The following is a 22,399-nucleotide window of genomic DNA, read 5'->3' as shown; positions in this document are numbered from 1 at the left end:
GAGGCTGCCAAGTATAATGAAATCCACTTTCTACTTGTGCTTAAGGAGCTAAGGAGCACACCAGAGCATATGCTCAATGAGACTTAGGGAAGGGCTGTACTTAAGCTATGGAGATATCTTGGGGCATGTGTCAGAGGGACAGCAATGTTGATCCTGGGATCTGGAACATCTCGTGCAAAGGCCACAGACTGTCTTTATCAGACAAGCTGACATTAGAAATGAGGAGAAAGTCTGCCAAGATGCAGGGTAAATTGCCCAGGGCTGAACACAGTGCTAATGGAGATACATGGCTTGTGAGACCTTGTCTGCACCGTGTTGGGTGTTTCTACCTGACACACTACTGAGCTTTGCAGAGATGCAGATCCTGCACTGTGGGGGGCACAGCACCTCAGTATGTTGAGTAACTAGGAAAGGATGGTTTTTCAGGATCATTTGCAAAAAAAAAAAAAAAAAATCCTCTTTGTTTCTCAGACTTACTTCATCTCCCACCACCGTTTTGTCCATTCCTGCTTTGTAATCTCACCCCTAAACACCATCCACCTCCACTTCTCCAGCATGTAAGTAAAAGGCATTGTTCCAACAATCGTTAGGGCTTGTTTGAGCAGAAAGTTGATTTCAGTTTCTGAAGAGAGAAGTAGTTAATGTAATGGTTATGGCAGTAATTAGTATCTGATTAGGCAGCTGAAGTCACTTCCTTTTACAGCTAATGCTTACATCCAGCTTGAATTACAGATTTTCACTAAGGAAAAAGTGGAAGGAAGAATACTAATGAAAAAAACATGAGAGAAGATTGTTTAAGTATTTATTGCATACTGTTTTGTCTCTCTTTCTTTACCCTCAACCACTTAAATAACCTGACCCTTTGGCATCTACATGTCATTATCCTCCACTGAAAACCTACCCAGGCTCTGGGGAATTTTGAGCTGAGGACTTTGGTACATCTCCATCCTTATAAGGGAGCACTCAGAGAAGCCAGACAAACCACATTCAATCACTCAGTATTCACTTAAATGGGAGATGTAAATCTCAAGGCTTCAGTTTAGTTTGAACTGCTAAATACATACTTTGTTAGAGATATGTACAAATTCATGCAAAAGAAATTGAGAAGACTGTTAGAGGCTCATCCAAATAGACTGTGAAGATTTTGGGATGAGTTTTTCAATACTGAAGGTAATGAAGTGCTAGCTGTTTGATTCTAAATTATGTAGCAGCTTTATAAAGTAGTGTTCCTTGCTTCATGCTGTGATTTGGGAAAAAAAATAGTATTTCTGGTAAGCTGGTCGTAAGATAGGATTTTCAGAAGCCCCTAAGTTGCTCACTCAGCTTGCAGACACTGCCTTCTGCTGCAAAATAAGGTCTGCAAGTTTTCACTTAAATACATAACATTTATGCATTTATTTACCTTCATCCTCTTGGAAAGTTGGCTCTAGGAGGTCAAGAGATTTCAAGTGCTGAGGAGTGGCTGCAGAAAGTGACATAATTTCACCTACTGCTTCATGGAAGCCCTCATTGGCACCATCTCTGAGCAGGTAGGGCTGCACAGAGTATGCCATGTCGTATTCGATGTGGCCCATCTCGTGGTGTGCGGTCAGGAAGTCATCCATGGTCACTTTGGTGCACATCTTGATCCTGCATGTCAGGGCAAAGTGTTTGTGGTTAGAGAGATGGTGGTCGAGCCAGCTGCTGCCCGAGCTCTGCTCACCATGACCACAGGCAAATCAGCCTCCAGAGCTGGCAAATGCTCCTTGCAGAACCTGGGCAGCCACATCCTAACACACAGTGCAGTTCCTCCTGCACAAGCAAGGCTTGGAGGAGAACTTGGCAAAACACTTTCAAACACCTTGAAATTGAGCCGGGAGTAAGAGAAAGTTGCTGGTTTGTGAGAAACACTGATGCATATATGGGGTTCTTGGGGACATGGTTCAGTGCCAGTGTTAGGTTAATGGTTGGACTCAATGATCTCGAGGGTGTTTTCCAACAAAAATGGTTATGTGATCCTGTGAGTCCAAGCAGCTGCTCTTTGAAACTTGGTGATGAACTCACTGTGTGTGTTAGAGTGAGTACCCACCATCCAACTTCAGCAAACAGTAGTATAGAAAAAAACCTTGTGTGTCAGTGACTTCTGCTAATTCATCTTCATGTAGGTACTATTTAATAATGGAATTTCTTCCAAATAGGGTTTCCTCTCACCTTCCCCAGACTGCTGACGTGTGAGGCTGGCAGCTTTCATGAAGGCTCTGCTGAGCTGCAAGAGGGGAGAGAATTTGCCCCAGGAGATTTCATTGTCTGAGAACTTGTTGACCCTCTCCTTTCCCAAATACGGAAGAGATTGATGGATTTTTGTGAAACTCTGGAAGTCTGCCTATCACTTCTGACATATCTACTAAAGATAGCTAGTGGGGTCTTGGGAGGTTTTCACTTGCTATCCAGGGATCTGTACCATTGCTACAGAGCATGTAGATGTCCAGAAATCCCACTGGTATCCACAACCACCTGCACTTGTTCTTATTCCTTAAGCCCTAGAACATAGTCATTATTTCTCTAATTCATATAAATAATATTCATATCTCTGCTTAAATTTGAGAATAGTTTTTAGGTCTTCACAGGAAAAGTTACACAGAAACATTTACGGTCCCACAAGTAACCCTGCTTTCTTGTCTTCCTTTTCCCTCTTACCAGCCAGAAAAAAAATAATAAATAAGGAAAACTTATAACTTAAACCAGTACAGTGCACCTCTAGTGAAAATACGAATGTTCTAGGAAATGGTATAAAAAGGGGTCATAGGAATTGCCATACCTGTAGTCATTTTTCCCCAGATCCCATGCTGTAGGATGGCAGACAACCTTCCTGTTATCAGTCGGCTCTGTAAGCATGGAGTTATTCCAGAAGCCCTCGGTCATTTCAAAGAGGCCAATGGAGACAAAGAAGGCCTCAGCAGCTTTGAATATTTTAATTGCATCCCATTTCTGAAAGAGACAATGCCAGCATTAACCACTGTTTCTGCACAGAGCCTGTTACAAACGGCCAGCTTAACGCAGAGCAGCTGACTTCATATTCATCTCCCAGCAACTTCAAATCAGCACCTGACTTACTGAGAGTAAGATGGTAGTATCTGCCTTTGGTACTTCTGTAAATTCTGCTGGGAACTGGAATTAAATGTTTTCCTCTTAAACAAAATAGGTTTCTGGACTCAGAAGTTCAGCAGATAGAACCTGACCCAAACCGGAGAAGCCCTCAATAAAAGATATTGTAGAGAAGATAAAAAAGATGTTCCTGTCACTAGCATGTCAGCTCTGGGATCTGACCCTTCAGCCACTTCAGTCAGGGACAACTTGTTTGAGGGAGTGGAACTGCATGTCTAGTATATGAGCATGAGAAGACATCTCAGCCAGAACCATAAAACCTGGCAAATACATCTAGAGGACTTGCTTGTCAGAGTACATTAGCATCCAGAATATTTTCAAACTTCATTCAGCATTTTTATTATTCTGCACAGCAAGAGCTCTGAATTTACTGGTCTGTGTTTTTACAGAGATTTAGGTGGCAGACAGCTTAGTTGGATGGGAATCCTAAATTGGACACATTCACCGACAAGGGTGAGTCCAGCTTTTGCCCTGAGGTTCTGTCAGTAATGCTTCCCTCCTCATGGTGGTGCTTCTGAATACACAAATTTAAGTCTACAAGAGGGTCAGTACTGTAAAATAGGGGTGAGATTAATGCAGGCCTGTGCAAACTGCTTATCAATCAAATTTAGCTATTCCTCCTCTTGCCAGTGTGACATTTGCATGGAACACTCCCTGTGAGAGGAGGGTAGATTTTGGGTGAAAAGTCACATTTCAAAAAACAAATTCTACCAATCACCTTCTATTTTATAGAAGGAGTGAAGTTGAGGCAAGACTACAGAGACTTATCTTCACCCATGTTCTCAGCCCAGTAAAGGTGCTGTCATGTCTGTTAGCTCTACAGATCTCAAATACAGACCTTATCATGCTATGCAGTTATCAAAAGATAACAGGCAGCATTGCAGTTTCCTAGCTGTATCCAAATAAACAAGACTGGCACAAAAACCCCTGCAATATGCAAACTATTTGATTATGGTGATGGATGGCAAAGGTCATATTTGATACCAGCCAATTACATGAGTCCTGAAATATTTATATGTACAAAAGATATCTCTTAATGGATGGGTGTCTCTGAGGAAAATAGACTTGGAGCCAAGATTAAGCCACTCAAAGAGGGTGGAGAAGAACAGCTAAGGGAAGGCGACACGTTTCTGGCAGTGTGACTGCCTTAGGGCCGCTATGGTTTTCTAGAGAGCAGATGACATGTGGTGTGTAATTTTTTTGCCATCTAGTTTTGTTATATAATGCACATTGCATAAAGGCATGTCTTACCTTTTCAACCATTGCAGAAGTTACATCAATGTTTGGTTTGGCTGGATAGGGAACGGTCAAGGGATACAGATTTGTCCAAAATCTACCCCACATATCACCTTCAAAAAAGGGAGAAACATAGAAATACTTGAAATGATTGACTATGTATCGTTCAAAATCGCCAGATAATTTTATAAATTGTGCAGTGTCATAAATAGGGATCTCAATATGCCCAAACAGGTCTGATTCAGATATGAAGTGGAAGGGAGCAATTCTGGGAGGTCATGCATAGGACAAGCTCAGATCAAAGATCCTTTTATTTCCCCAAGATCAGCTATTATTGTACAACACAGTTTTGGGACTGATCAGCTCCCTAAGGGAATACTCAAAACTGAATGTCCATGTTGTTATTCCAGATGAACTCCATTGTCGTATTCATATACATTACCATTTTGGCAATTTGATGTTGCGTGCTTTGAAAGCAAAGTCATGAAACGTAGGAGATCGGGACAAGTTTTAAAAGTGGAAAAAAATGTCATTTCTAAGGAAGACGTGTGCTGCAGCAGGTAGGGCAATGTCCCAGCCCAGTGCTGGAGTTTTGAGCTGGGTGCCACCAGATCCAGTGAGGACAAGGAAGGACATGTGCCTTCCTCACCTGCCTCTGCTGCTAAGCACCTATGTCACCTCTGCCAGGGACTTCGTCTCCATTTGTCCTCTCTCCTTCTCTTATCTGTAGCCTGTTTCTTAATATCTTGATTAAACAGGCAGATTTCTCTGTTCCCATGTTCCTTGGAGGTGACTGTCCTGTATACAAAGTCAGGCCATGTTGACATACCCAGTAGGTGAGCAGGGAGGCATCCTGTGGAGCTGATGAGCTTGGGGCCGTAGACCTGCTCCAGCCGGTGCCTCACGTAGGCATGTAGCTGCTGGTACAGAGGTTTTATCTGAAAGCAGAGGAGGAGAAGGAAGTCAATTATTTTCTCTTTACCCCACTTGTCCCTCCAAAACAGAGAGCCTCAAACGTGTCTCTGATGAAATTTTCCAGGCAGGTAAGTGCACCCCAAACCTGCAGCTGAGCTTTGCCCCCTGCAGCTGAGCTCAAGTGCCAAGTACAGATCCTAGCCTCAGAAGTCCTGCTCATCCAGATGTGAGTATCAAGGATGCCATCTACCCCATGGGAAACATACCTCCTTCCGTGGGCCCTACCTGAAGGAGAAACATGGATCTGCAGAGCTCCCTCTTTCCTAGCCTTTGGCACAGTGCAACCCGAGGGGACCAACCTGGTCCTAGAATGGCTGCAGAGGTAAAAATGTCATGTATGCCCCCCAGTGTCTGTTACTGCATGTAGACCGAGATCAGCCACTTTAGAGCAGGTCTCATCTTCCTTCACAACATGTGAACACATCATCACAAAACACAATCCCATGGCCCAGGTGAGAGTTTTTCCTGCCTCTACCTGCTCAAATGTCTTCTCCACATCTTCAATCAACTGTTCACGGCTGTATTTGTATTCTTCTGGATAGTCTGCTTCATAATTGGCTCTCCAGTAATCTCCATAGTCAGAATAACCTGTAGAGCATGGACACATCACATCAGAACATTGCACGTGGCACTGCTTAGGTCTGCAGGAGCAGTGCAGCTCCTTGCTGGCCCCATGCAGACATGTAACCTTTTCTGCAAAACAAAGTGTCAAAGAGACAGATGCTCTGGGTCTAGGAGGGTGAGAGCGCTCCCCCAAGGCTGTGTCCCATGGATGTGCAGGTATGGGGCATTTCAAAGAAATGAGGAAAGTGCAGTCATGGTTATCTGCTAATTAGGGTAAGTAAGTTCAGCCAGAGATAGAGGTCAAAGGAAAATGTCAGTCCTGAAAGGAGCTCCTGCAGGCATGAGGGATGGCAGACTGAGCTCAGGCTGGATGCTAAGGGGTTCTCACAGAAGGTACGTGCTGGTGGACATTTAATATGGGCCCCTTCCTCCAGCAACAAAATTGCCAGGGCAGGTGTAGATACCAGGAGTGAAATTCAACTCCAATTTTTACTGAGTCTTTCAGTCCACTGAGCTCCATCAAGCCTGGGTCTCTTCCTTAGTGGTATGGAGGAAGATCAGAATGACTATTCTTAATGTTCAGGTATTTTACTGTCTAACTATTTGGACTACAATTTCTTATACCTAGTGTCTAGCTCCAGCTTTACAGGAGTATAGGAAAGTAGGTGGTACAGCTGTATATTGGCCAAGAGACAGATGATGTAGCTACTTCAGAAGCTATTTTAGAAGAGCCACAAAGAAAATTGGCAGCCACTTACCATTGTTGCTTAAAAAGACGGTTCCCTATGGTGTGTGTGGAGATCTCTGACGGGAAGCACACTTCCCTTGGTGTAAAATCCTTTTTAAGCACCTGGATGCATCTGCTGGCCCAGGCCTACCAAATCTTATAATTCTTGTTAGAGAATAATATTTTTAAATGTATTATACCACTTCTTGTGGTTAGTGCAAGAAGGTCAAGGCCAACAGAAAAAAGGAGAACTTGCCAAGACTCAGCAGTACTCAGAAGTTTTTAAAATTGAGCATGCTTGCCCATAAGTCACAAGCAGTGCAGTTCTGAGTAAGGCATTATCTAATGAAGGGCACTGATACATCATGAGATTTCAGAAAGGTGCCAGCAAAGACATCTCGCGTTTGCTCCAGGCTGGTGACAGGACTCTGATCTAGTCATTGGCACCTGTCTGCACTGTCTCTGGGTTTGCAACGTGCACAACATGAGCAAACGATGTACAAAATGTTGCTCACCGATGTGTAAAAAAGTATGGGTTTTGAATTCCTCTGCAAATTGTGCAAGACTGTGGTATGCTAGAAAAACAAAATATACAAAAAATGTGATTTACCATTAAGCGTTGCAACCTCATTTTTAAGTTCAACATATTCTTCGTATAATGGTCTCATCATCCTGCCAACATCAGCTCTCCAGCCTTCCCAGGCCCACAGTCTTTCATGATAATCGGTGCTGTTAGCCATAATAGTGTCCAGACCTGACAGAACAAAAAAAAAAAAAAAAAAGAAGTACTAGGCCTTGAAAAAGTGGAATCTCTTTATTTTGCTTTCACAGCAGGCAAATGAGCCAAAGTGAAAGAAATTTTATTAACTCGGAAGAAAACACCTTGTGTTTGATATACTAAAATATCCTATTATTTTATTGCATCCTTTTCTGACTTAAGGTTTTCCCCTTCTTCTCTGTAAGAGACACGGAGCAGATCCTGAGTCCTTTAAATCAACCATGCTCCATCCATTAGCTTAAGTTGATAGTGCTCTTGGGACTGGCCTCACTGCAATGTTGAGTGTGAAAGGGCTTTGATGATAGGCCGAAAACTTGGACTTTCTGCAACGCAGGCAAACCCTAGGTGACGAGCAGTCTTTCACACAATGAGCAGCCCTCTCCAAATTTTGTCTCTTAAGGGTATGAGACATTACGTCTCATGGGCAGCAGGCCTGCTAGAGGTCCCAGAACAGCAAGGTGCAATTAGATTATGAGTAAGCTTTAGGTAGCAGAATATTTCTGCTGAAACTACAGCCAGTTCTCCTGCAGTTAGGAGTCACCCTTGGGCTTTTTCCTTTTTGAACCCTCAGTATAAAGGACACAGCAGGGGCAGTGGTTAGTACCGTACCTGGCTCCAGCACCAAACACTCTGACGGTTCGTTGATTTTACAGACAGTCCCGGTGCTGTAGAGGGTACTCATAGTATTTAACACAGTGCTCAGCTGCAAGTTAGACGTGAGACAGCCCGTTAGAAATGCACTCTGTACAAAATAACAGCCAATTATGCTAATTCCTTAAGTGCTTTATTCAACACTTCACCCACCAGCTTAACATTTAAGCATATGTTTAAACTCAGTGGAGATTAATGAAAGAATTTGCCTAAATGCATTACTGAGCCAGGACCTAGATGGAAAAGACAGATAATCTCCCAAATATATGACATAATCTACAGGTCCTTAGTATCCAGTCAGACAAAGCTCGGGATTTAATGAGCATAGACTATCATGAGAGACCTATCAATCAATACACAGCAGCAACAAAACTATAAAGTTTAGCAGTGTGCTTCCGTAAGCATGGCCCCACCTAAACCTTCCAGGTAGGTCATGGTTTTGAATGGCACAAAAAGGGCCCCTTCTGCAGATGCTGCAAGGGTGACTGTTGTGGTTTTTTAACATAGTATCACACTGACTGCATAGATCTGCTTATACTTTGTTACAGAGAAGTTAAGGCTCACGTCTTGGGTCAGCTGAAGGCCAAATGCATCTGAAATCATTAGCTGTGTCTCAGAAGCTATGCTACATAGCTCTGTTTCGGGGGTTTTTTGGTTGATTGGTTTTAATATTTTGGAGGTTTTGTACCTTGAGAAAAACATGCACCACTTCTAGCTTTTGCTTTAGGACTATGGTATTCTCATTTAAAGCTTTAAATCAGAACTATGTAGAGCTGTCAGTGGGAGGGGTAGTTAATGACTAGCTCCAACTTTATCCCTGTCAGCATTAAAATAAGTCAGCATCCAAGGAAATTTTTGTAGCAATGAAGAATACTTCAATGTTCCTATGGAATCCATCAGACTGTACAAAAAAAAAAAAAAAAAAAAAAAAAAAAACACTTTTCAAGCAAGAATCAGAAGGCCCTTTATCTAGGAAACTGCAAGTGTCAAAATAGGCAGAATAATGAAGAAAATGCCTCCTCAACAGAGACAGCATTACCATCAGTGCACTGCTGTGCATTTGTATGAACTGTCAGCATCCCCACCAAAGTAATCTGTCCTTCCAGGAACACATCTCATTTGGACCAGACAGGAGGTCCAGCCAGTCCGCTGCTTTTCTTGCACAGCAGTTAACATTGCTGATCTTAGCAGAAAAATCTCATGATCCTTCTATAATCAGGACTCTAAGATCCCCTAACTCAACACTGTGTTTCAATTTGATCTCATGCAACAGGAAATTAATTTAACTCTTGGGTGTTCAGTTATAAATCTCTTTCGAGTCTGCATAGCTGCTCACTGCAATTCTAAATGTAGTTGTTAACCATATATATGCCTTTTACATGAACTTGTCAGTGGAAACATCAAATCTTGTTATGAATCCTGCTAAATGCTGGCCTTCAGCAGCTTTCTGTGGAAGGAGGTCACCAACCCTTCCTGACTTCAGGCAACCCAGGGCACTCGCTGTATAGAAACATTCTTTCTTTTTCACAGTCTTATAATGCATTGTGTGCAGAGCAAGAAAGACTTCCTCCACCTCCACCTTTTTGATTCATTGAATGTCCTTTCACCCGTCTCTGCCTGCTCATTGCCCTAGGTCAGGACTTAGCCAAGAACTTATCGCAAGTCCTCTTTTCCTCTGATGACTAATCCGGCCATTTATGCAAAGACAAGTCTGAGGCGTGTGTGTGCATCTGAAATTTGCTGCACAGATTACACAGCAAAACTGCTGACTTGAGTGGGAACCAGCTTCCTAAGCCAGACACCCCTTCCAGTCCCAAACTGCCACGATCACCTCATACAGGTACATTCTCCATGGTGATGCTGGGGTACAGCATCGTTCCAAGACAAGCGCCGTGCCCTCCCTCAGATGTGTTGTGGAAGGCAGCTCAACTCACCTGGCAAAAATGAGCTACATCCAGCAACTTACTCTGCTATATTTTTCTGGTGACAGCACAGACGACCCTCTTTCCTGGAGAGTCTGGATCTGGAGCCTGGTGAGATCATCCTGGATGCTGGTTAACGGGAAGCTGCTGGCATTCCTGGAGGCCTCATCGTAAAACGCAGACCACTTGGCATCCGCCTCGTTCTGAAAGCAGTTCACACAAAGCCTGAATTACTCTGCCAAAAGAGTGCAGTAGTCTGATGTACTCAGTGGCCAAAAATATTATTTCTGGGGAGAATTTAATTTGTGGGCACCACCTGTGAATTGTGGTTGAGCACTTGCACGGTGCAGTGAAACAGCTGGAGAACATTTTGGCTCTGGTTTATTCCCACATCCAGACAAACATTTTCCTTTGGAAATAACAAAAAGCAGGACTGTGTCCTCTCACTATGCTTGTTATAATTGATTCAGCATCACCTAGCTGTGTTCCTCGCTACTCTAAATCACCAAGTATTCTTCCCTTAGTGCTTTCCTCAACCAGCCGGTGACTTACAAAAAACAGATACAAGCCAGGGCACTAGAGGGCTGCGACCCAGATGCCGTCCCCCAATTCTCCTTCAGCAGCAGTGACAGACAGCAGACAAGATATTGAGTCCTTTCATTATGCAATATGACTTTCTTCTGAAGTTTGGTAAATTAGACATTATGGTCTAAACAAGAGGGTCTAAACAGGTGTCTAAATTGGACATGCAAAACCTGAGTCTTCTGAATGAAATTGCTTTTACCACTGCTGCAATTACATACCTTGACACATGGAACTCCCAAATTTCAGTGCAAAAACGGCACCATGAGAACGTTATTTGGATTTGGGACTTTCTTATTCATCTTTTTTTTCATGTCTTTGTACATATTTTAGCACATCAGCACCCATCCAAAATGACAACAAGAACAGTACTAATTAACCTGGGTCCTTGGGACAGTTTAATTAATTGCGTTTGTGCCAGAGCTTCCCGGGTTGTAGAGAGGGTGTCTGTAACACCTGTTTGTCCCTGCTGAGGCATCAGGAAACATAGATGTCATTTTTATGTTGTGCCTGAAGAGCACTTTCAGGTGCACTTCCCCCTTGTGCAAACTCAGGGCAAGGTCAATGCTCCCAACAGAGCTGTGCCTGGGTTGTCTGGCCCCATGCATGATGGACCCATGATACCTGATCAGGCTCTCGTGCAGAGAAGTAGTGGCAGATGTAAGCCCTTGGCAGTCCCATCCCTGCATCTCCCCCTGTTCGTGCAGCCCCCCTGTGGGAGGGCAGCGATTCCTGGGTGGCTTTCCAACCTCTCACCTTCATAGGAGCAGAACAAACATTCAGCAACTTACTCTGCTGTATTTCTGCTATATATCTGCCTCACTACTCATCTCTGGTGAGACCCCATCTGGAGTCCTGTGTTTGGCTGTGGAGCCCTCAGTACAAGAGAGACATGGACGTGTTGGAGAGGCGCCAGAGGAGACCACAAAAATGATCAGAGGACTGGAACAGCTCTGCTGTGAGGACAGGCTGAGAGAGTTGGGGTTGTTCAGTCTGGAGAAGAGAAGGCTCCAGGGAGACCTTATTGTGACCTTTTAGTACTTAAAAGAGGCCTATAAGAAAGATGAGGACAGACTTCTGAGCAGGGCCTCTTATGACACAAGAAGGGGTAATGGTTTTAAACTAAAGCAGGGGAGATTCAGGCCAGACAGGAGGAAGACATTTTTTACAATAAGGGTGGTGAAACACTGTCCCAGGTTGCCCAGAGAGGTGGTAGATGCCCCATCCCTGGAGACATTCCAGGCCAGGCTGGACAGGGCTCTGAGCAACCTGATCTAGTTGAAGATGTCCCTGCTCATTGCAGGGGGTTGGACTAGATGACCCTTGAAGGTCCCTTCCAACCAAAACTATTCTATGATTCTATTAAATAGTCCTGCTACTTCCCAGGAGCTTGCAAAGCTCAGTGGGCAAGAGCTTGATAAGCACCCAGAAGAGCATCACTGTGTAAATCTGCTTCTGAACTCCTTGCCCTGCGCAGGGATGAAGAGGTGCCTTGGGAGCAGTGGGGCAGAAGAGGGGGCTCTTTGTCTACAAAAGCCAGGGGAAAGAAGTTAGCTTGCTATTTGACTTTCCCCAATTAGAGGAATTGGTTGATAAGTCAGAGGACAGGGTTTGTGGCCTAATTTACAAGGAAAATGGATGGCAATGAGACAGAAAGGACAGTATTCATTAACTCTGCTCCTCCAGCAGAAAGGGAGGAGGGTAAGCAGTAGGTTTATTACCAATGCTACTGAGGAGAGCAAGCAAGAGAAAACATCCTCTTTGAGCACTGGACTAATTGGTCTTTATTGCTGGTATCTCCTCACATATTTTATTATCATCTCATTAATGCTAGAAGTACTATATGGGGCTTTCATTTTGCGTGTTTGGAAACATTACAGTTTAAGTACCTGGTGCCTCAGAAAACATTCCAGATTGGCACTGATTAGTCATTAGGATTTCTTCCAGCAACCGGTCTCCTTGCTTTAATTAAGAAATACAATAATTAAACCATGTTTTAATTAAGCTATAAGGCCACAAAGTAGAAGACTTAAATCATTACTCAGAGGATGTTCAGCTCTTTTTTATGCTCTGAATTGTTTTTCTCTAGAACTTGAGTTGACTTTAAAATACACACAGCTACAAAATTCAAGGTGTTTTTGTTCATTTTGGAAGGCTCCAAGGTTACAAGATGCTGGGCTGAGGCATGGCAGTATCAGTAACCAGCCAGGTCATGGCTGACTGCTCTTGGCAAACATGACACTTGACTAGAGACCCCGGCGGCTGTGTCAGCTAGAAGTTGGTGTTTAGAAGATGGGAGAACTGTGTTGCAAGATAGTGCAAGTACAAAAGCTGTGGTCCTTCCCGCAGACAGGCATTGACTTTCAAACCAACGTGCTAGACCACTGTACTACAAACTCCACTACTGGCATTTCAAAATCCATGATCTCACTTCATATTTCCCAGTTTAATACCTCTACCAGCAGCCCTGACTACGAGAAGAGTGGTGGGGTTTGGGGAGGAAGGTTCCCCACTGGTAAAGGGTGTGCACCACTATATAAAACCATCAGCAAACATTTAATGGAATGTCTACATTCAGAAGATTCACAAGATTTGAATTCCCCTCCCTCATGTCACAGGGTCGCACCAAGCCCAGGTCCTGAGAGAAGACCATCCCAGGAGGTGCTGGTGGTGTTGGATCCTGAACAAAGGAAGGTGTCCCTCTCCATCCAGTTCAGATTTTAGGCCTGAACACGCAGCGCTCCCTTGCCTCTTCCCTCTGTTCACTGGGATGACTCGAGGTGATGGCTAGGGATATGTCCAGCCACTTACCATCCCCATGCAGTGCAAGGGCATCCCAGGCACCAGCCCTGGGCTGTAGAAGTTGATAATGGCCCAGGAATCTCCAGTGAGGCATTGCTATGTTAAAGCAAGCCCCTCTACCCTCCTGAAACTAAACCACACCCACCAAAAAAGTAGCAGCAGAATTTCAGCCAACTTTGGTGGAACCAAAATAAACTAGAAAGCAGCTGTCATTCCTAAAAGAACAGTAAAACCCACAGGACAGAGTACTTACCATTTTCCTGGCAGTCTCCTCGGTGATGTTGGTGTTGTAGTTCCATGAGGCAATGGAGCTTTCATAACTGATATCTTCTGCTCTCTTGTTAAACTCTTCCAGAAACATTTGGGCTTGTTCTGTGACATTCTGTGGGCTCACAACAGCAATCAGACCACAGAGAAGCCAGATGCAGACCAACATATCCATGTCTAGGCAGAGAATCTCCCAACAAAGTAGGTTTCCTCATGTAATCTTTTCTGTCAGGCTCTGTCTCATCAGCCTTCAAGCTTTTCAAGAAATAAGGCAGAATCCAATCTGCCAGGCCTTTTATAGGTTTTATCTATTGTAACAGAGAAAGGAAAATGTTTTTTATAAAAAGCCAAATAAACAAAAGTCAATTATTAACTTCGGAAAAACATAATTACTCCTGCCATTTTATGGCCTTCTTATGAAGGGCTTTTACTTTTAGTTAATGTTTCCCAAATGTGCTGTCAATGATACAGCTGGTCACCTTATCTGTAGCCTGCCTGTGTCTTTGGTAGCTCAGAATCTGTGAATCCTTTAACAGGTTAGTGATAAGCTGTAAAAATGTTTAGAAACTTCACTGAAACACAAAGCCATGGACCTTATCTCCCAGGCAAGAAGAAACCCTATTTAGCCTGACATGGGATATCTGGTTGGGTATTTAGGCCTAAGTTTTAGAAGGCTTTGCAAAGCCCAAGTGATTTGCAGAATCTACCTCATTTTCAAAGTGACTGGGGACATTTAAGGTCAGATTTCTAAGGGTATTTGCTGAACTATCAAAACATAGCAAGACAGTTTATGAGATCACAGCATCTAGCATAGAGATCTAATCTTAACTATAAATCAACTGGATTTAAGTACTAAGATGACTAAGACTACTAAGATGAATCCAGTTTAATATCTAAATACCTTTACTAATCTAGCTAGGAACCTAGCACTTACTGCAAATCAATGGGAAAATCAATATCTGAATTTGTTCTGGAAATGTAGCTTGGGTTGAGTGTTATTGATGTGACAATACCTTAGTAGATTTTAAATTGGCCTATTTTTGCTCAGGATCACTTGGTTGGGTTGTTTGGAGGTTTGATTGTTTGTTTTTTTGGGGAGAGGGAGCTTTTTGAGATGCAACTCTGCAGCCACATCCATGCAGTTGGTTTCCAGTTCCCCGCAGAGCTTCACCAAAACCACTATGAGTCTACATGGGAGCAGCAGCAATCAGGTCCTTCACTGTCAAACCCCAAGAAAAGAACTCCAGCCCTCCCATCTGTTACAGGCTGAACATAGCACAGTCTCAGCAGGGCCACCAGCAGCAGGCGTTCCCAGCAAGCAGAGCCAGAAACCAGGGACCTTGAGGAAGCACCTTGTTTCAATATCTTCTAATAGCCATGTTCTGTGAACCAGGGACAGATCTCTGTCATGCTTGTCCAATCCTCTAACAATCTTTTTTTTTTTCCAAAAGAAGGTCAACAACATTCATTCAACCCTTCCCCAGAAGTCACGTTCCCTAAGCTCCATGTTACTTTTCTTGGTGTCATCCAGACTCACCACAATTTGTGCTTCCTCACCAATGGTGTTGAAATCTGATCATAACAAAAACCTTATCAATGATCAGTGAGTACTGCAGTCACTGTCTGTATCATATGTGCTGTACCTTGTTGAAATATATCTTCTTTCTGGCAAAATTAGACAACATTGACTCATATTCAGGTTGTGACCCACTGTGGTCCATTCCCAGTAGCACTGCTACTGGCTCTGCCATTCCCCTTTTTGTCTCTGTACATCTGGTTCTAGGGTGGCACTCATTAAAGCATTTTTAATTTGCCTGGGCTGAAGTCCATCACACTGATTTCAGACCACTTTTCCAATTTTATATGCTCATTTGGAATTGTAATCCTTCAAAGGACTCCCAGTTTGGCAATGCCCACAAATCTACTAAAAGGCTTTCTCTTCCCACATCCAGATCATATGGGCTACAGCAAGGCCCAGGAGAGCTATCACTTAAAATGGTCCCTCTCCTTGACTGAGAACCATGCAGCATGTTTTTTAAATAATTATGTGCCTTTTGTAATTCTTGTATAGCTCATCTAACCTTAATTTGCCAGTGAGACTGTCACGTGGTGAAATGTTGTAAGGTTTTTGTGTCGTTGTTTCATCTGTTGTCTGTCAGAGCAGAGAATGATGTCTCTTATTACCTTGATATGATTCCTTCTCCTCTGGTAGAGAACAGAGACTATGTTGACAATTTGCTTTAACTCTTATTTTCATTTTCATGCTGGTAAGTTAATTGCAGAATGATGGGACCCATTACTTTTTAGAGTACTAAAACAGGGCTGCCTGATCCAAAATTCCCTTTTTACATGCAGGTGTTATTTTTTTGCCCTTTTGCAGTACTCTGGTGCCTTCCCTGGGGGCAGCCCTGACAGCTGGTGTCTCCCTGCCTTGGTGCAGGAGTCACCTGTGCTCCCCTACTCCTGCCCACATGCAGCCCTGAAACCCTGAGGGGTGCCTGCGACACCCAGGGGCCCCTGAGCTCTGGGATTCTTGAGGGATACCTGGAGAGGAGAAAATGGTGTCACTTCATTTCATATAGCAGAGTGCTTATGCACCTGCATTTAAGTGTGTACGCAAGATTGTGAGCTGAAAATGTATCATGGAGAACGATGCTGCAAGTTTTTTCCCTTATTTCTAGTTTTTTTTCTATTGCATACCTAAATGCAATACTTTATATCATACCTGAGGAACAATACAAGAGTTACACTGCATCTTTCTTGCCATTGCCTTAACACAAGAGAAAAACCTTTAAGCTCTGAGATGAATTAGCACAAACTTACGGTTTGAAAACCCATGTTACAATGCTGGGGAGCTACTAGACTCCACATACTTCATACTTTAAGGGATGGATTTGCTCCCATGGAGCAGACACATGGAAAACCACTGGATACAGCCTTGTTTGTGTCAGTCTTACTACATGGCAGGCTTTCTGCAGGATGTCCGGGCTCTGAGCTGGGAGTGATTTGTGTAGTCTGAGACAGTGACAGCAGGTCAGTGAGGAGAAGATGCATGGATGAGCTGGAAGCATTTATGGGGGTGGACCTTCAGGCTGGTCTGGAAAGCTGGCAGGAACATGGAGACAGTTTGTGCCACAGCAAAAAGGAAACAGCAAACAACTGAGAAAAGGAAGAATCTTGAGCCTTTTCAAGAAATACAAACCTCCAGCAAAGGCAGGTAGGAGGCAGCCATTGGGCGTGGGTGACAGGAGAGGAGCAACCAGGAGTTAAAATCTGGTCTTGATCAAACAGGTTGTTGTACGCAATGGCAGCCAGCCTGCTTGGCTCAGAGCAAAGACAGCTATGTCAGTTTGTCACCATTACAGTGCAAAGGCTGTGGGTACCCTGACATAAAATCAAAGACTCATAGAACAGTTTGGGTTGGAAGGGACCTTCAAAGGTCATCTAGTCCAACCCCCTGCAATGAGCAGGGACATCTTCAACTAGATCAGGTTGCTCAGAGCCCTGTCCAGCCTGGCCTGGAATGTCTCCAGTGATGGGGTATCTACCACCTCTCTGGGCAACCTGGGCCAGTGATTCACCACCGTCATTGTAAAAAATGTCTTCCTCATGTCTGGCCTGAATCTCCCTTCTTTTAGTTTAAAACCATTACCCCTTCTCCTGTTGCAACAGGCCCTGCTGAAAAGTCTGTCCCCATCTTTCTTATAGGCTCCTTTTAAGTACTGAAAGGCCACAATAGGGTCTCCCCAGAGCCTTCTCTTCTCCAGGCTGAACAACCCCAACTCTCTCAGTCTGTCCTCACAGCAGAGCTGTGCCAGCCCTCTGATCATCTTTGTGGCCTCCTCTGGCCCCTCTCCAACAGGTCCATGTCTTTCCTGTACTGAGGGCTCCAGAGCTGGACACAGGACTCCAGGTGGGGTCTCACCAGAGCGGAGTAGAGGGGCAGAATCACCTCTATCAACCCAGTGGCCATGCTGACCATGCTGGACATGATAGCACAGGCTCATTCTCCTCCAGTGTGCCAGTCCTCCCCTCCACCCTGTGGGTCTGCAGCCTGAGCTGTGGTTCCCAGCTCCTACCTGCTACTCCCAGTCCAGTAGTCCCCAGGGTCTGAGTTGTCTGACATCTGTAAACAGCTGCCCACAAATGTTCAGCTGTATCCTGGCTTTGTAAAAGCATTTTTCTGCCTCATCACTCATGTTGTTGGCTGAGCTGTGCTATGAAACTACAACTGTAATAACAGAGAATTGCAGTTAGGGAATGCCTCAATAAGAAACCACTGTGTTGCGCATTGGGCACCACACATCCTTAAAATTGTCTAAAATATCATTATCAGGCTATTTTTTCCAGGCAGGAGCACTGCTTAAGCTCTCTGCTATACTTTGTCATACTGCCCAGCACATAAAAGATGGACAGAAGCATTATTCGGTGATCGATTTGCAGAGGGGGGGTATGAAGGGCTGTGGCTGCACAGCAGTGGGGCTGCCTGGCCTGAAGCATCCCCAGGAAGGACAAGCTGCCCCAGGACAGCCAACCCACTACCTGTGCAGGGCTGCAGCCGCAGCTCCTCCGCCGTTTGCCAAAGAGCAGCTCACATCAGTTAAATACCTGGCAAATCCTTGTTCTGAGGAGTCCCCACTCCAAAGTGGCTTTGTGAAGGCAGTGGACGGCTTGGGGGTGGCTTCAGCCCCTCTGTGCTTCACCCTGACACAGCAGTAGCATTTGGAGAAGGGCCGCCCTGCCACAGCTGCACCTGGGCATGGCTAGGGGGGGCAATCCCAGATCCTCTCCCTCTTCCTCATGCTTCGAACTGGGGGCTGGGCAAATAGTCCTTTTAATCCCCAGAGCTGCCTTTTTTCCCACATGACTAACTCTTCTGCATGCGTGACAGCGGCCTCTTCTCAGACAAAAGCCCTCTCCGGCTCACCAGCTGCTCTCAGCCTGCACTGAGATCCCTCTCATAACAGGGGGATTTCACGAGATTCTTGTGTCTCGTCTCCAGGTGTGGAGCAGAGCTGTGTGGCAGTGACAAGGACAGGCATCTCTGCTCCTCTGCAGGCAGGCTCAGCCCATCCTGCTCATCTTCTGAGCCACCCAGGAGCAGCTCCTGTGGAAAAGGCACGTACCAGCAGACAGCCACGTCTCAAGAATCAGCAGTTTGGGCTTAGCTGGCTCTTTGTCCGCAGCAATGAGACAGGGCAGAGCAGCAGCTGATTAGATTAATTCCCTGTTGCCCGGTGGGAACAGAGGTCAAGGCGGCAAGTCCAGAGCACAGAGACTCCCCACCCACTGTTCCACACTCAGGACGTCCATCTCATTGGGGAAGAAGTGAGGGGGTTGCTACCTGGTTTGCACCCAGCCTCTGCAGCTTGCTTGGCCACGCAGCCGTCTCCCAGTTGGCCTCCCAGAGCAGGGAGAGGTTTGCACCTCGCTGGCCCAAGTCTGGGGCCAGTGTCTTGGACGACTAATCCACATCCCTCCCCAACTTCCTGTCCCAAGACAGGCTGCTTCACTCCCTGGATTTCAGACTAAAGAGAAGCTGTCAGCTCTGCGATGCTCCTTCGTGCTCCAAGGGAGGTGCAGGCTGGTGGCTTTTCCCCAGGTCAAATTCTGTTCAACATCACCAGGGAGGCAAGCGTCCTGTAGGTAGGGACAAGCCACAGATCTGAAGACCACATCAGGAGCTGTGAAAAGATGTTGACAGTTGCCTGAAGCATCAGGAAACCAAAGTGGTTTTGCAAGGTTTAGGAGAAAGTTTTGAAGCGGAATGATTTTCAGGAAGGCAGAGTAGTATACCAATCAGCAGGTTAAATTAGGATACCATAAAGTGTCATAGCTTGCATTGCTGAAGGCCACAGTCAAACTGAAGACCCTATGTTATGGAGATAGAGGAGAGGGAACCATTCAGGGGCACCCTATTCTGCATTCCTTGCACCTTGTTCATTACCAGAAGTCACCTTGTCCAACCAATGAAGGAAAAAGTATTGATCCTGTGAAATGCAGCTTTTCATCTAGGCAATCTGTGTTTCTCATTTCATTTTTACTAAGGAAGGAGTGGGTGGTCCCAGTTCATTTTACAGCAACCATGTGTCTGTGCATCAGCATCTACAATGTTGTTTAGATACAACATCATAGAGAACATTAGTCCAAAGTTTAAAATTCCTGTTGGTCCACAACTGATAAAAGCTACACACTGTAATTTGTAACAATTAGAATCTAAATTATAGGAGAGCAGCAGAAGCTGATAGAGAGATACTGCCAGAACACTCTTGCCATTTCTCTCAAGTTGAATGTTTTCTCTTTAGCTAATAAGATGCTCTGACAGCTTCAGATTGCCACCTCTAACACAGTAAGAAGGAAGAGGACAGGCTAGCAAAACAAAACTTTCCTTTTTGATGTTAAGTCAAATTCATTTCCTGCTGAAGCTGCTGACTTTACTGAGAACAAAGTCAAACCTGTGCTATATAGGTGGAGTTCTCCTGCACCATTTTACATTGGAGTGAAATGCAAATATCAATCCAGCCACAGAATATCCAGTTAAAATGCAAATGCATTATGGTAAGTGCATCCACAGTGTTTAATGTATTCACAAAACTGAATATACTGACACGTTTGTGCTGGAAAGAGTGTATCACTTATCACTGTCAATGTACTTTAGTTTTCTGCGATTTGAAAATGAGCAAGTTCAGTCTGTCAAATTAGGCATATCTAACAGTGCAAATTTTTCATTAGCAACTGTCCAGTAGCATAGGAAGCTGCAGTGTCACTCAGTTGCACACATCCCTTCTTGCACGCCACATTAAAAGGAAAAAAAAACTGTGTGAGTCCAAAAGGAACTGCTCATAGAAAACCAAGCGCAGATTGCTCATCGGTAATGGATTGTGGACAGTTGGTCAATGCATTTTCTATAAAAACTTGGCACATTTAAAACAGCTCATTTCATGAGTCACAGGTTACCACACCCATGAACTGACCAAATTTCTGAGGGCATTCGAGCCATATTTTTAAGAGTATCTAGAAACATAGACTCTCACTTTTCACTGGGAGTTATTTTAAGTCTTTGTTGCTCTTCTGCCCTAAGCATTAAAGTAATTTCTTTTGTTTTCCCACATGTGGGAGGTTAAGCATGACAAACTCTTTCTGTCAAGATGTGATAATGCTCCTTGCTTCGTCAAAACTGACACCCAGTTCTTGGAACCAAATTATCAAACCAGAAGCTCTTAGGCTAATGCTGTGATTTGTATTAATTTAGGAATTATTTCATTCTAACAGTGATGAAGAAACAAGACCTGAATACCGCCTTGAGGCTCCCTGTGCCCATTTCACCCCTCTCTTCTTGTGAACAATTGCAAAAGTGGTGAAGTGGCTTCAGCCAAGTCTTCCCTCAAAATGCAAATGAAAGGTGGCCCCTTAGGAAGGCATAGCCAGGAAAGTGTTCTCCATGAAGGTCAGCATGACAGTAGCAAATGTCATACCTGGACAAACAAAAAGGAGCATATAGTCTGCAAGAGGACCATGAGGTCATCTCTCCAGGCTCCTCAGCACTGGCAGAGCTTTGGGGGAAATTCTGGGGCCAGCTGCAAGTACCAGACTTTAAGGTGAGCTAATCGGGAGATGTTTGGAGGAGAGTACCACACACAGACCCTTTTAAGACTTTGTAAACTGTCCTGGAAGAGAAGAGGCATATGCTGAAGGGACAGAACAAGCTTCCTTCCAGTTTTCTCCAACACAGACTAAACATCAGCTTGCAGTATAGAGTCATCAGCTTTCCTTAAAGCAAGTGGTAGAATTGCTCGAGTAAGGACTTCAGCATCTGCCCATAGTTTGCAATCTCCCCCAAATAAATGTTGATAAAAAATGATTACTAATTTCATTTACAAAACCAGTCTGTGGTTGATACGATGCTGAAGGTTGTGCACAGCAAACGGTTGCTAATTTAAAGATGGCACTGCAGAGCTCCCAACATTCTCCAGCACCCGAAATGTGTAGCTCATGACTGGCAGTGTAACGAACCTACTCATGCATGGTTTGTGCTCATTCTAGCCTAGACATCAATAATCTCTCTCAGGTAAGCTGAACAGAACTGTAATGTCCTTTCTGAAATGTCTACTCGCTGGGAATGTGGAGCTACCAATAAAAGTTGCGGATTTTCTTCAAACAGAACTTCCTTGGCTTTATTGCTTCATTTAATTGGATTTCCTTTTCTCCTCTCTTTTCTCAAATGCAGGTCTTGAATATGTAACAGTTCAGTCTTGAGCACACCACGTTCTTTTGTCAAAATTCATTGACACAACACTGAAAGCAGAACCAACTAATTGTTTTAGGAAGTAGTTTACAGTATAGTCTATTCTGCTTGTTACTCACTTTCCTGTTTATTATCAGGTTGTTCGATGGCAGGTGGTTTAGAGGAAAAAAAAAAAGTAAAAATTACAAGCCATGAAAGTTACATAAAACATCTGGGCCAGATCCTCAAGGGCTATAAATTGTCGTTGTACCTTTTGCGGGCTCTGGAGGACAGGCTTTACCAAATCAAAGTGTTCTTTGTTTTCTAATAAGATCCTGCTGCACAAAGAGACTAGAAAAGAGATTAATTTCTCCTGTAGCACGGTGCCCTGATTAACCTAGTTTCTGGCACCTGTTTCAGTGAAAGAACTAATACCAACACTGACTTCAAAGCATTGTTAATGTGATACCTGCCTGCTCATGTATCATTTGCTTCTCTCAAGCCATTTTCTGTCACTGCAGAGGCAA

At 44.3% G+C, this 22,399-nt stretch overlaps 1 protein-coding gene across 2 annotated transcripts in view; it reads right to left on the bottom strand.

Annotated features, from left to right (window-relative positions):
* The window catches only part of ACE2 (angiotensin converting enzyme 2), a 30,850-nt gene extending 12,389 nt beyond the window's left edge, over positions 1–18,461 (bottom strand). Inside the window, exons 1-11 of one of the 2 annotated variants that reach the window (XM_065852396.2) lie at positions 18,257–18,461; positions 13,635–13,956; positions 10,042–10,200; positions 8,034–8,127; positions 7,257–7,400; positions 5,831–5,943; positions 5,210–5,318; positions 4,396–4,493; positions 2,798–2,967; positions 1,403–1,629; positions 478–622 (exon numbers count right to left, since the gene is read on the bottom strand). In XM_065852396.2, coding sequence (XP_065708468.1) covers positions 478–622; positions 1,403–1,629; positions 2,798–2,967; positions 4,396–4,493; positions 5,210–5,318; positions 5,831–5,943; positions 7,257–7,400; positions 8,034–8,127; positions 10,042–10,200; positions 13,635–13,823 — 1,448 coding nt within the window. In that variant the 5' untranslated portion in view covers positions 13,824–13,956; positions 18,257–18,461. The remainder of the gene's footprint in view (positions 1–477; positions 623–1,402; positions 1,630–2,797; positions 2,968–4,395; positions 4,494–5,209; positions 5,319–5,830; positions 5,944–7,256; positions 7,401–8,033; positions 8,128–10,041; positions 10,201–13,634; positions 13,957–18,256) is intronic. The other variant, XM_071812791.1, reaches the window with a different exon arrangement.
* Positions 18,462–22,399: the final 3,938 nt, after the last annotated feature.

This window comes from Patagioenas fasciata, chromosome 1, assembly GCF_037038585.1.
Source record: "Patagioenas fasciata isolate bPatFas1 chromosome 1, bPatFas1.hap1, whole genome shotgun sequence".
Classification (NCBI taxonomy): domain Eukaryota; kingdom Metazoa; phylum Chordata; class Aves; order Columbiformes; family Columbidae; genus Patagioenas; species Patagioenas fasciata.
The sequence above is the reverse complement of the archived record's forward strand: the minus strand, read 5'-3'. Positions and strand labels throughout refer to the sequence as shown.